Source organism: Salvelinus alpinus, chromosome 29, assembly GCF_045679555.1.
Source record: "Salvelinus alpinus chromosome 29, SLU_Salpinus.1, whole genome shotgun sequence".
Taxonomy (NCBI): Eukaryota; Metazoa; Chordata; class Actinopteri; order Salmoniformes; family Salmonidae; genus Salvelinus; species Salvelinus alpinus.
Window position 1 is genome coordinate 41,097,940 of NC_092114.1, and position 13,652 is coordinate 41,111,591.

The window sequence follows — 13,652 nt, forward strand, 5'->3', positions numbered from 1 at the left end:
GAACACAGACTTCCAGAAACTGATTGACACTCCTATCCTAGACAGTGTCACCACTCTTCAGCTACATAGCATTGCAGTATGTTGGAAATGCATTTGAAAATACTTATAAGTATGCATTAGTCTGGTATCAGTATAGACGGAATGGAGTTTAACTTGCATTTGGAAGTAACACATTTTCTGCTAGCATTACAAGGCATACATATTCTCTCACACACACAAAAGGTATTCACTGCTTTCCTTCTGAATGGATCAAATAGGCAGAGGAATGCTTTTATATATATTTAGACATTTCTTGGAAATGGTCAAATGCAAAATACAATTGTTACAACGTGTCCAGGAGTCTCAGTGTTTTGTCTCTTTGACGCCATTTAGTTCCAGTTGCAGCGCTCCAATCGTGGTCATCCTGTGTCTGTGAATCACAACATGAAAGGAGATGAGTGACTACAGATCCACATATTGAGTCATACAAAATACAACTTTAACATAGGGCAAGAGTTTGCTTCTAACATGTATAGTGGGAGTCTGAATGATGAGAGCATCTTAACCCAGCTGTAGGTCCATTGTGTGTGTTGGTCTTTTAAGCCTCAGCATCATCCAGCTCTGGGGGCATTGGGGATGCTTGCTCTCAAAGTGCTGCATGAATGACTAAGGAATGGAGGATATCAACAATTGTTGACTGAGACTGACTGGTGACAAACGATAACAAAGCAATAAGATGTATCAAACTACTCCACATAACAGGCCAGTACAATGGTCTAGACACGAAGAGAAATCTAAAAGGTAGGGATGTCAAACGTTCAGGCTGCTGTACAGACTATGGAGGCTCTAGTCTAGAGCGCCCAGTTAAATTGGGTTTGAGAGCATACGCTCTAAATGGTCAAATGAGTGAGAAAGAGATGTCATTGTTGCAATAGTTTGTGAGTGGGCAACATACTATTATCTTAAATGTATATGTTAAATTATTTTGCCATAGTAAATTATATATTACACTAATTTCCCACAAGCCTGCATTTTCACCCCATAAAATCTTGTGGAATTACACATCCATTTCACCTCAGATTGTTGATGCTAGTATAAAAGTGTATAGTTTTCAAGATGACATATGATTGATTGCTTAAAACAGATCAATATATTTTGTTTTGTTCCGATGATTTTGTCACACGCGCTGGGTTATGCAGGACTTAGAAATGCCACATAAGTTAATGAAATGGCACAGAAAATTAAACGCTGTCTCTCTATAAAAGTCGATGGCCACACACCAATAGAGTCAAACTGTCACTTAAATAGCAGCCAACCGTTGTCACTGTTGATATCCTACGTGATTCGTTTGAAGTTAAATAACAAAAAAGTTGTCTGTTTCCTACCGAAATCAACACCTGACATTCCAAGATAAAAATGTAATTCCGCTACAAGTTCTTCTAACCAACCGTGTTATTCCAAGTGTGAATAGTGTTACTTCAAACAGCGCTACACCACAAACATTTAACCCCCATTCTATTGATTTCTATTGACGAAGTCGGCTGATGTAAAAGGTCTTTATAAATACATTTAATTGATTGACGTTTTTAACAAAAAAGTATTGCATTACACTTACCGCGTGGCGACCCACTTAAAACAAAATGCAACAATTCAAAACGTAGGACTAGCTAGCTGTCTCTTACAAATTGTCCTCTAAACAGTGATGTAAACATTATTATACCCTCTGGTTTCCTGCATGAACGCCACCAACCACGCTATGATCCAACTAGTGGTCAGTATGCACTACTACACCCTCTCTCACATGAACGATAACATTGGTTTCAGTGGGAAAGACGGTAATTGGCTCAGACATTAATGGGAAATATGGAACATTTTAAGTAAAAGTCTACAATGGCAGACTCTTAACCACCCAAAAGACATTGAACAAATTTGACACAACTGTGGGAAGTATTGGAGTCAACATGGGCCAGCATCCCTGTAGAACTCTTTCGAGCAGCTTGTAGAGTCAGTACAGTATCACACATCACAATACAATGCCATAAAGTGTGGGCCTGTAGTACCTGTAAATCAACTAAACTTTGTTTATTTCCATATGCAAAGAATAAAGCATAATTGTTCATGTAATATTAGCCTCATAACTCCAGGAAGAGGAAATAGTGATGAAATAATCAAGTAAATGAAAAGACAGAGACAAATGCTTTTGAACTACTAGTTATTTTATTTAAAAATGTAAAATTCAGTGAAAAGTAATGTAATGCATTAGTGTCTAGATCCCTGTTAGATGGCAAAGTGTCACAAGAATCCTGTGGGGAGAGAAAACAAGAGAATACATTAATTTAATGGGTGTTAACTAATCACGGTTCAACGAAGCACTTCAAATCCTGAGAGAGAGAGAGAGAGAGAAAGATGGACAGAGAGAGAGAGAGAGAGAGAGAGAGTGTGGCGTTTCAGATCTCTGCAGTAAGACTACATGCTGGCCATGAGGTTCTCCAGGTGGTACTCCAGGAGTCTGGAGAGCTCAGTGACCAGAGACACTGGGTTAAAGTACCAGGCCAGCTGCTGCCCAAACATGTCATCTAGCAGAGCCATCAGCCCACCCTGAAGAGAACACCACACAACACATAGATAATGGCTCTGAGTTACTAGCTTATCAAGAGGAAAGAGACAATGAGAGTTACTCCCTGTAAAACGTCATTGAAACCCTGTTAATCAGGAAAAAGTAAACTAGAAATAAGGAAGTAAACTCTTGACTCTTACACTGAGCAGCAGCAGGTATCTCTCAGCCTTTGGCTCAATGCTGGCAGCACCAGGCAGGAAGGAGTACAGGAGAGCGTACAGACGCTCCATGAACCCACCAGGGTGCTAAAAGAAACAGAGGAGGAGAGAAAATAAATTGAAGTGAAATTGCCAAGAGAGAGACATCGAAACATGTACCAGTGAGATGCTACTTACCACCATCAGGGACTTCTGAGCTGTCATCATCCCAAACATCACCAGTTCAAAGAGGACATCTATCAGGTTAACATGATGGATCTAGGACAAGAAAACAGGAACGATTTCAAAAAGATCAGATACTGTGATGTATAAAATACATGCATGTGGAAGAACTCAAAGTGAGACATGAAAGAGTTAATGAACTCACCTTTGCCTCAGCCAGCTCCCTCTCAATGTCAATCTTCTTGGAGGGGTCACTCAGGTAGTCCACAAAGTCCTTATAGGCACGGATGAATTCGGCCTCGTCCTATCACAAAGCAAAGAGCATTGATGTTAGTGAACAGAACACATTTCCCACTGAGGACGCTCTCTTTCCCTTGAATGAATAATGAGTTAGTGAGTTACCATGTGGTGGGCCTGAACCAGTGCGCCCATTAGGACCTTTCCCGCCACAAACAGATAGTTCCTGCTCAAGGTGGAACCAAGCAGTGTCTAGAGAAGAGGGAATAGTTAGGGTGAGACACCCATCTTCCTCTAAGAGACAGAGAGAACAAGAAGATACAGAGAGAAAAAAGTGGGTCCACTCACAGTGAAGGCCTGGCGCAGGGAGACGAGCCTCAGGGCGATGTCCTCCACTCTCTTGGTGGTAAGGTAGAGGCTGTGGGAGGGAGGGAATGGAGCATGTCAACCATTAGAGTCAATGGAGATAACAGCATGGTGACCACTATCCTTCAGCATCTGACAAGCCCAGACTACACAGACATTTAGAGGAACTCACTTTAGCAGAGGAACCTCCCTCTCCTCAGGCAGCAGGTCCTCCTCCCAGCCCTACAACAACAGAACAAACATTCAACATCAGTGACCAATGCAATGACATGACAAACAATGGGTCAATGGAAGGATCTTAATGCTACTTAAGTCAATAGAATGTGTAGCTGTGTGTCTAACATCTGACCTCATAGCAGTTGTGGCCCTCAGGCTCTGGCTCAGTGAACGTGCTGATTGGTGGGCGTAGAGACGGAGGCAGCCTCCGACCACGCCGAGGAGGAGAGCAGCCCGTCCAGCCCCATGTGGAGAGTGGCGTACACCACCGAGACATCAGTCTGCTGCTCCAAAAACACACACAACACACCTGTTTACCACACACACACCTTATTAGAAAACAGAGCATATCTAATGGAAAAATGCCCAGTAATTGGTATTCTATATACATCGAAAAACCTTTTATTTACCTGGTAGCAGCCAAGCGTCACGTCCACAGACGTCTCGTGGCGGAGGTGAGATGCATACTGGGTCACCCTGCCAGCCACATACTGACAGAGAGAGACGACATGTTAAGGCCAAATGGAATAAGTGAAGAAAAGCCTAATCTAATACTATTTCAGTAGTATTTACATCTTACCTGGATCCAAGTGACGGACTGCACCTTGGTGACACAGTAGGGGATGCCCTCTGGACTAAGCCTGGCTGTCTCCTTGGAGATGGCCCACACCAGTTGAGTCTCCAGGCCTCGAACCCTACTCACATGGTGCATCCTCACCACCACCTGCTGTGGAGAGAAACAACAAGTAACATCAACAAAACAACATCAGCCATCGCTGTAACACATTTCCATCAAGATCACATGACTCTGACAATGTAGATTAGGGCTAGGTAGTTACAAAGACACATACCTGGGATCCCCCACGCATGTAGGTGATAATGGGGCTGATGAACTGGAAAGTTCTCCAAGCTTTAGCCACCGGACCGGCATTGTTCTGCACAAGAGGGGGGTGACATTACAATACATTCAGGTTAGAAACAGCAAACATTGTAACGGTGATGTGACTGTGTGCTTCTCTTACCCTGATCACAACAGGCCCACAGTACAGAGGGCTGAACCTAATCGGTATCAGCTGCCAATTACCAGTGGCCTCCTAAAGCAGACAACAAAGATTTTAAGAATGAATATGTGGGATACTTTTCAAACATAAAACCAAAAACGTTCTGAAAAGTGTACCTCAAGGATAGTCGGCACATCCTCAAGGATGATGGCAGCATCCTGGACATGAAGGATAACTGGCAGCAGTGGCACATCCAACTGGACCTCATCCAGTACAGTTGATTCTAAAATTAGGAAAAGGAAAACAACCAATTATTAGGACGTAAAACGTAGCACCCTAGCTAGTACTACTAGCAAAAGTGCATCGCTTAGCAACAATTACTAAAGTTAACGTTAGCTTGCAAGTCAGGATTACAGAAATACACAACATTTCACAAATTACATTGTCAATGTTGAATGTGGTAAAATAAGACGTTTAAAACTCCACATACCCTCTTCCAAGTCACTGTCGCTGTCCACCTCCCGACGATCGCGAACCCTGCAAAACGGAAAAACACAACAAAATCAACCCACAAATGAATTTGAACAACCTGTCGACGCAGAAGGCTGCCGACGTCCTCGCACTCTCTCCGTCAATCTTGAAAAGCACCCAGGCATTTTCCAGTCGATGTTTCAATCTCAGGTCTCAAAAATCAGTCAAATTTGTTGTTGTTGAACAGCAAATTGAAGTTGTTCTTGTTTTCGAACAGAAAACGTTCAATAGAATGCCGATATGTTCTAACGGTTAGATGTCTCATGGCAACACATATATTTGAAAATGGTTGTTTACAAGAATTGACAGCTGTGTTGCCATAGAAATGAGTTTGGAACTCTATGGTTACCATTAGAATCCTATACAATTCCTGGTCATCATTCTAATTATATTGACCCTATTTTGTCACCAGAGGCTTTCCTATGTTGTGTGTGTATAATATAAAATAAAAATACCAAATGTTGTTTTTTTAAGTCACTAGCTAGGTCAATAGCCCATTGAAATGTTTTAGTTTGTTTCATGGAAGTTGTTGAACTTCTGAAAGTCTAGGCTATGCCTCAGTGGGCTATAAAGTCTTGTGGAGCACAGACAACCTGGGTTAAAACATATTGACCACATTCAGACAAGGGGGGCGAAGCCACAGCCCACTGAGATAGGAGAGCACTGAAGCATCTGCATAATAATAATCCATATCTCTTTTATAAACAGGATATTATCATTGATTATATCAAAGTGTATGTATGAATAAGTCAGTCTGACCTTTTTCATGGCAGGTTCACCTTTTGAAGCCAGATGAGGTTCCAAAAGCGTGCTGCGCACCCACCAAGCTCAGTCCCATCTCTGTACTCTTCTACGACGATAACAACAATGTGATCCTAAAGAAGCATCGCAACATGGTGGTCAAGACCTGTGGATGCCTGTGACATCCGTGGTGGCCCATCTATTCTACATCCTTTTAATAAACTTCACTATTCAGACCCCTTGACCCTTTCCACATTTTGTTACGTTACATTCTAAATGTATGTATACAGTGGGGAGAACAAGTATTTGATACACTGCCAATTTTGCAGGTTTTCCTACTTACAAAGCATGTAGAGGTCTGTAATTTTTATCATAGGTACACTTCAACTGTGAGAGAAGGAATCTAAAACCAAAATCCAGAAAATCACATTGTATGATTTTTAAGTAATTAATTTGCATTTTATTGCATAACACAAGTATTTGATCACCTACCAACCAGTAAGAATTCCAGCTCTCACAGACCTGTTAGTTTTTCTTTAAGAAGCCCTCCTGTTCTCCACTCATTACCTGTATTAACTGCACCTGTTGGAATTCGTTACCTGTATAAAAGACACCTGTCCACACACTCAGTCAAACAGACTCCAACCTCTCCACAATGGCCAAGACCAGAGGGCTGTATAAGGACATCAGGGTTAAATTGTAGACCTGCACAATGCTGGGATGGGCTACAGGACAATAGGCAAGCAGCTTGGTGAGAAGGCAACAACTGTTGGCGCAATTATTAGAAAATGGAAGAAGTTCAAGATGACGGTCAATCACCCTCGGTCTGGGGCTCCATGCAAGATCTCACCTCGTGTGGCATCAATGATCATGAGGAAGGTGAGGGATCAGCCCAGAACTACACGGCAGGACCTGGTCAATGACCTGAAGAGAGCTGGGACCACAGTCTCAAAGAAAACCATTAGTAACACACTACGCCGTCATGGATTAAAATACTGCAGCGCACGCAAGATCCCCCTGCTCAAGCCAGCGCATGTCCAGGCCCGTCTGAAGTTTGCCAATGACCATCTGGATGATCCAGAGGAGGAATGGGAGAAGGTCATGTGGTCTGATGAGACAAAAATAGAGCTTTTTGGTCTAAACTCTACTCGCCATGTTTGGAGGAAGAAGAAGGATGAGTACAACCCCAAGAACACCATCCCAACCGTGAAGCATGGAGGTGGAAACATCATTCTTTGGGGATGCTTTTCTGCAAAGGGGACAGGACGACTGCACCGTATTGAGGGGAGGATGGATGGGGCCATGTATCGCGAGATCTTGGCCAACAACCTCCTTCCCTCTGTAAGAGCATTGAAGATGGGTCGTGGCTGGGTCTTCCAGCATGACAACGACCCGAAACACACAGCCAGGGCAACTAAGGAGTGGCTCCGTAAGAAGCATCTCAAGGTCCTGGAGTGGGCTAGCCAGTCTCCAGACCTGAACCCAATAGAGAATCTTTGGAGGGAGCTGAAAGTCCGTATTGCCCAGCGACAGCCCCGAAACCTGAAGGATCTGGAGAAGGTCTATATGGAGGAGTGGGCCAAAATCCTTGCTGCAGTGTGTGCAAACCTGGTCAAGAACTACAGGAAACGTATGATCTCTGTAACTGCAAACAAAGGTTTCTGTACCAAATATTAAGTTCTGCTTTTCTGATGTATCAAATACTTATGTCATGCAATAAAATGCAAATGAATTACTTAAAAATCATACAATGTGATTTTCTGGATTTTTGTTTTAGATTCCGTCTCACAGTTGAAGTGTACCTATGATAAAAATTACAGACCTCTACATGCTTTGTAAGTAGGAAAACCCGCAAAATCGGCAGTGTATCAAATACTTGTTCTCCCCACTGTAGTTGACCGAGGCAGCTATAGCAGGACAGAAATTTGACTAACTGACTTGTTGGCAAGGTGGTGCCATGTTGAAAGTCACTGAGCTCTTCAGTAAGGCCATTCTACAGCCAATGTCTGTCTATGGAGATTACATGGCTCCGTGCTCAATTTTATACACCTGTCAGCAACGGGTGTGGCTGAAATACCCGAATCCACTAATTTGACGGGGTGTCCACATACTTTTGTATATATAGTGTATACTATCATCTTAAATTGACATGTTAAATTATTTTTCCATAGTAAATTATTATATAAGATGACGTGATTGATTGCTTAAAACAGATCAATATCTTTGGTTTTGTACTGATGATTATGTTATGGGCTTTACTATTACATTTATGAGTAAATTATGGATTTCATGATTCAACAAGAAGAGAGAAGTGGTAGTCATGTGACTAGGTTGTTTATTCATTCTTAGTTAAAAAAACGTCTAAATCAAGAATTGATTGAGCAAAGAATTCCACCCACTTGCCCCACAACCACAGGTGAGTAGATTCTACTATGCAGAAATGTCCCAAATGGTGGCACACTATTCAGTAATACCTAAAAGTATTACCTAAAAGCTTTCAATGTTAAATAGGCATGTGTTTTACATTTATAGAATTTACTAAATTGGAATTAATAACAAATGTACATTTCCAGGACACAAAATGGAAGTTAATACACAGAAAGCAATGATTTTATAGGTGAAATGTTAGGTTTAAGCTTTAGTCACTCCTTATTTCTAGGTGACATATATATGGATAGTAAATCAACATGTTTATATTCATAATGGCAATTGTGAAAATGTTGTCTCAGTTCAATATATGAATCTATGCTGTCAGTAACATGAAAGATTAATGCCTTTTACCTGTTCATATAGTATGGTATATTATTACATAAATACTCTGTTTTTGGAATGGGACTGTAGACATATGATTGATGTGGGACACTGAATGGCAGTAGGGTTATTTCTGTTCCCTTCCTCCACAGGGAATACCAGTCTATGTGCCAAAGGCTGGGAGCAACATGGGGAGGGGGGGTGCTATTACTTCTCCACTGCTTAACTGACCTGGAATCAGTCGGGATATGTGTATTTCCATGGGGGGACTCCTGGTCATCATAGACAGCCAACAGGAGCCAGTATTACTATTCAATGACATTATGATAAAGTACACCTAAATCACCTTCTACTAAAGCCTTAGATATCTGTGTTAACCCAGAGCAGTACTCTAATATTCATCTTCAGTTATAGTTTCTGGTTAAGACCTTTTGTAGATGAGAAAGTTCTTAAAAAGATCCTTAACAATGACATCAAGTTCTGGATCGGGCTAACGGATGCACAACAAGAGAAAACGTGGTTGTTGGGGGACAACCCACCTCTAGATGAAAAGGTCCGATATTTTGTATTCAAATAGTAATGCATTTGCTTCTAAGCACAACTCACTGTACGCAAAGCATGATAATTCAGTTACATATTGCTGCCATGTACACTACCGTTCAAAAGTTTGGGGTCACTTAGAAATGTCCTTGTTTTCCTTGAAAACATACATGAAATGAGTTGCAAAATGAATAGAAAATATAGTCAAGACGTTGACAAGGTTTTAAATAATGATGTTTAATTGAAATAATAATTGTGTCCTTCAAACTTTGCTTTTGTCAAAATCTTCCATTTGCAGCAACTACAGCCTTGCAGACCTTTGGCATTCTAGTTGTCAATTTGTTGAGGTAATCTGAAGAGATTTCACCCCATGCTTCCTGAAGCACCTCCCATTGGATTGTTGGATTGGCTTGATGGGCACTTCTTACGTACCATACGGTCAAGCAGCTCCCACAACAGCTCAATAGGGTTGAGATCCGGTGACTGTGATGGCCACTCCATTATAGACAGAATACCAGCTGACTGCTTCTTCCCTAAATAGTTATTGCATAGTTTTGGAGCTGTGCTTTGGGTCATTGTCCTGTTGTAGGAGGAAATTGGCTCCAGTTAAGTGCCGTCCACAGGGTATGGCATGGCGTTGCAAAATGGAGTGATAGCCTTCCTTATTCAAGATCCCTTTTACCCTGTACAAATCTCCCACTTTACCACCACCAAAGCACCCCCAGACAATCACATTGTTGCCATCATGCTTGACAGATGGCGTCAAGCACTCCTCCAGCATCTTTTCATTTTTTCTGCGTCTCACGAATGTCCTTTGTGATCCGAACACCTCAAACTTAGATTTGTCTGTCCATAACACTTTTTACCAATCTTTCTCTGTCCAACAAGAATGTTCTTTGTTTCTGGCCATTCTGAGCCTGTAATCGAACCTACAAATGCTGATGCTCCAGATACTCAACTAGTCTAAAGAAGGCCAGTTTTATTGCTTCGTTAATCAGGACAACAGTTTTCAGCTGTGCTAACATAATTGCAAAAGAGTTTTCTAATGATCAATTAGCCTTTTAAAATGATAAACTTGGATTAGCTAACACAATGTGGAGTGATGGTTGCTGTTAATGGGCCTCTGTACACCTATGTAGATATTCCATTAAAAATCAACCGTTTCCAGCTACAATAGTCATTTACAACATTAATGTCTACACTGCATTTCTGATCAATTTGATGTTATTTTAAATGGACAAAAAAAAGACTTTTCTTTCAAAAACAAGGACATTTCTAAGTGACAGCAAAATTTTTAACGGTAGTGTATATTGTGATGTGTTTTCCATGACTGACACGACACACAAATACTGGGGAAATCGTGAGGGTTTGTTACCCCAAATTTGTATTTATTTATGTGTTACCATCTTTCTACCCTAGCTTCTGGTATGGCAATGAGCCTGATAACTGGCCAGGAGAAAATGTAGAAAATCTCAATGCTGAAGACTGCTAGAATGGGGTAGTAAAGACCAAGTTTTGTTGTCAACTGTGATACGCCTCAGAGAATAATATGAGACAATCTTAAGTGAATGAAACAGTATCTTGAATTTTGCTCTGAATACAAGTATTTAAAAATATTTTTAGCTAGCGTTGATGAGTAGAAACTGTATTGGTGAGTGGAGTACAGGAAATTCCTGCTAATTTTCTACATACATCACAACTTTCATATATATTTGAAATATTATGGTGTAACACAAACCAAACCTATAACTCAGCCTGGCAAAAAAAAACATGTCGGATATCTTCCGTTCACGCAATGTCTCTTTATAGCACACCATGTTGATTGTGTTTTGTACACATGTATTTCTGCTTTTCAGTGATTCTAGACCTAAGGTTTGAAAACAAGAATGTTGTGTGCATACAATATCTAAACATCTGGAATCCATTTTATTAATAAAGTTTGTTCAGCTTTTATTTTTTTATATTACCTACATTAGTTCAGGGACAGCAAACTAGAGATGACTGAATACCTTTACAGTACACTTCTGGTGATGTATCAAGAATATTGAAAAGGTAGGAAATTCTTATGTTGAGAGTCGACTCACAGCTTCAAAGTTACAATGTATTAAAGTTTGATTAGTGTCACCTTACCCACTACATGTGTAATACATGCAGCTTTGCAGTAGACTGAGTGGTCACACTATTCATTGTTAGATTGGTAAAATGGAGCCTCATTCACAGTTACTCCTAACATCTTTAAGAACCACTCTTTTCTACACCTATGGTGCCTTCAGAAGCTATTCTTACCCCTTGACTTGTTCCACATTTTGTACTACAGCCTGAATTCAAAATTGATTAAACAATTTTTCCCCCACCCAATACCCCATAATGACAGTGAAAACATGTTTTTAGAAATCTTAGCATATTTATAGAAAATTCAATACAGAAATATCTAATTTACATAAGTATTCACAATCCTGAGTCTATACATACAATCACCTATGGCAGCGATTACAGCTGTGAGTCTTTCTGGGTAAGTCTAAGATCCTTGCACACCTGGATTGCACAATATTTGCACATTCTTTTAACTCTGTCAAGTTGATCATTGCTAGACAACGGATGATCTCCGCATGTTTGGTTCCCACCGTGAAGCATGGAGGTGTGATGGTGCTTTGCTGGTGACACCGTCAGTGATTTATTTAGAACTCACTTAACCAGCATGGCTACAACAGCATTCTGCAGGGATACGCCATCCCATCTGGTTTGCACTTAGTGGGACTATCATTTGTTTTTCCACTTGACAATGACCCCAAACACCTCCAGACTGTGTAAGGGCTATTTGATCAAGGAGAGTGATGGAGCGCTGCATCAGATGACCTGGTCTCCACAATCACCCAACCTCAACCCAATTGAGATGAGTTGGACCAGAGAGTGATGGAAAAGCAGCCAACAAGTGCTCAGCATATATGGGAACTCCTTCAAGACTGTTGGAAAAGCATTCCAGGTGACTACCTCATGAAGCGTGATTCAAATTATCAATGAACCTACCAGGTATCACCCCAAAGCCGTAAACACAGGCACCCTCATAGATATCATCTTAACCAACTTGCCCTCTAAATACAGGAGGGTGGCTGCTTTTAAGTATCTAAAATATATATTTTTTGGTTACTACATGATTTGCCTTTTTTGTTGTTGATTGCTGATCATTGCTAGACAGCCATTTTCAAGTCTTGCCATAGATAAATTGGCTTAAAGTCAAAATCGTAACTAGGCTATTCAGGCACATTCAATGTCATCTTGGTCAGCAACTCCAGCGTAGATTTGGCTTTGTGTTTGACAAGCAGTCCTTGCTGATAACAAGAATTCTCATGACATGAAAGCCATCACCGTGCTTGAAAATATGAAGTGTTTTTCATGGTTCGGGCTAGGCCCCTTAGTTCCAGTGAAGGGAAATCATCGCTACAGCATACATTGACATTCTAGACGATTCTGTGCTTCCAACTTTGTGGCAACAGTTTGGAGTAGGCCTTCTCCTGTTTCAGCATGACAATACCTCCATGCACAAAGCAAGGTCCATGCAGAAATGGTTTGTCGGTGTGGAAGAAAGAGCTTGACTGCCCTGTACAGAGCCCTGACCTCAACCCCATTGAACACCTTTGGGATGAATTGGATAATCGCCCAACATCAGTGCCTGACCTCACTAATGCTCGTGGCTGAATGGAAGCATGTCCCCGTAGCAATGTTCCAACATCTAGTGGCACACCTTCCCAGAAGAGTGGATGGAGGCTGTTATAGCAGCAAAGGGGGGGGGACCAACTCCATATTAATGCCCATGATTTTGAAATGAGCAGGTGTCCACATACTTTTGGTAATGTGTACCGTTCCCCATCTTCATAACTTTGTCAATATGACTTGACCATGATCTGACTATCCAATGTTACTCCTAGGAGTTCAACATCTTCAATGGTCACACCCTTTATGAAGTTGAGGTTTAGGTCTAAGAGAATGCTTTGAACCAAATCCAATGACTTAAGTGTTTAGATGTATTTAAAAACAGCTTTGTTAATGACCCATTCTGACACGGACTAACTCCTTGCTAAGAGTCTCAGTGAGTTTACTGGCTGTAGGTGCTGATTTGTAGAGTGTGCAGTCATCAGCATACATTGTCACTTCAGCTTCTTGCAAGACAATTAGCAAATTATTTGTAGAAATAGAGAAGAGTAATGGTCCAAGGCAATTGCCCTGTGGGATACTACTGCACATATCTGATGTTAGGGAAGCTTCCATTGAAGAACACCGAGTTCTATTGGATAAATAATTTTCCAACCATGTGATGGCAGGTGATGTAAAGCCATAAGAAGTGAGTTTTGTCAA

The 13,652-nt window shown here is 41.1% G+C and overlaps 1 protein-coding gene and 2 long non-coding RNA genes across 5 annotated transcripts; 1 reads left to right on the top strand and 2 right to left on the bottom strand.

Moving 5' to 3' along the window:
• Positions 1 to 221: 221 nt before the first annotated feature.
• LOC139559025 (uncharacterized) lies at positions 222 to 1,807 on the bottom strand. The gene is made up of 3 exons (XR_011671678.1): positions 1,595 to 1,807; positions 546 to 645; positions 222 to 409 (listed from the first exon to the last, which is right to left on the bottom strand). It is a non-coding gene; the product is annotated as an uncharacterized lncRNA (long non-coding RNA).
• Positions 1,695 to 6,244, top strand: LOC139559027 (uncharacterized). Its single transcript, XR_011671680.1, has 2 exons — positions 1,695 to 1,750; positions 6,041 to 6,244. It is a non-coding gene; the product is annotated as an uncharacterized lncRNA (long non-coding RNA).
• On the bottom strand, positions 2,178 to 4,360 carry LOC139559023 (uncharacterized). 3 transcript variants are annotated; one of them, XM_071374650.1, is made up of 9 exons: positions 4,316 to 4,360; positions 4,146 to 4,226; positions 3,869 to 4,019; positions 3,692 to 3,741; positions 3,502 to 3,571; positions 3,319 to 3,405; positions 3,122 to 3,220; positions 2,932 to 3,012; positions 2,178 to 2,841 (listed from the first exon to the last, which is right to left on the bottom strand). In XM_071374650.1, the coding sequence occupies exons 3-9, from the start codon at positions 4,010 to 4,012 to the stop codon at positions 2,704 to 2,706; spliced, it is 669 nt and encodes a 222-aa protein (XP_071230751.1). In that variant the 5' UTR covers positions 4,013 to 4,019; positions 4,146 to 4,226; positions 4,316 to 4,360; the 3' UTR covers positions 2,178 to 2,703. The 3 variants fall into 3 exon arrangements, with proteins under 3 accessions (XP_071230751.1, XP_071230749.1, XP_071230750.1); XM_071374648.1 differs by lacking the exons at positions 4,146 to 4,226; positions 4,316 to 4,360 and having other exon boundaries at positions 3,869 to 4,107; XM_071374649.1 differs by lacking the exons at positions 3,319 to 3,405; positions 4,146 to 4,226; positions 4,316 to 4,360 and having other exon boundaries at positions 3,869 to 4,108.
• Positions 6,245 to 13,652: the final 7,408 nt, after the last annotated feature.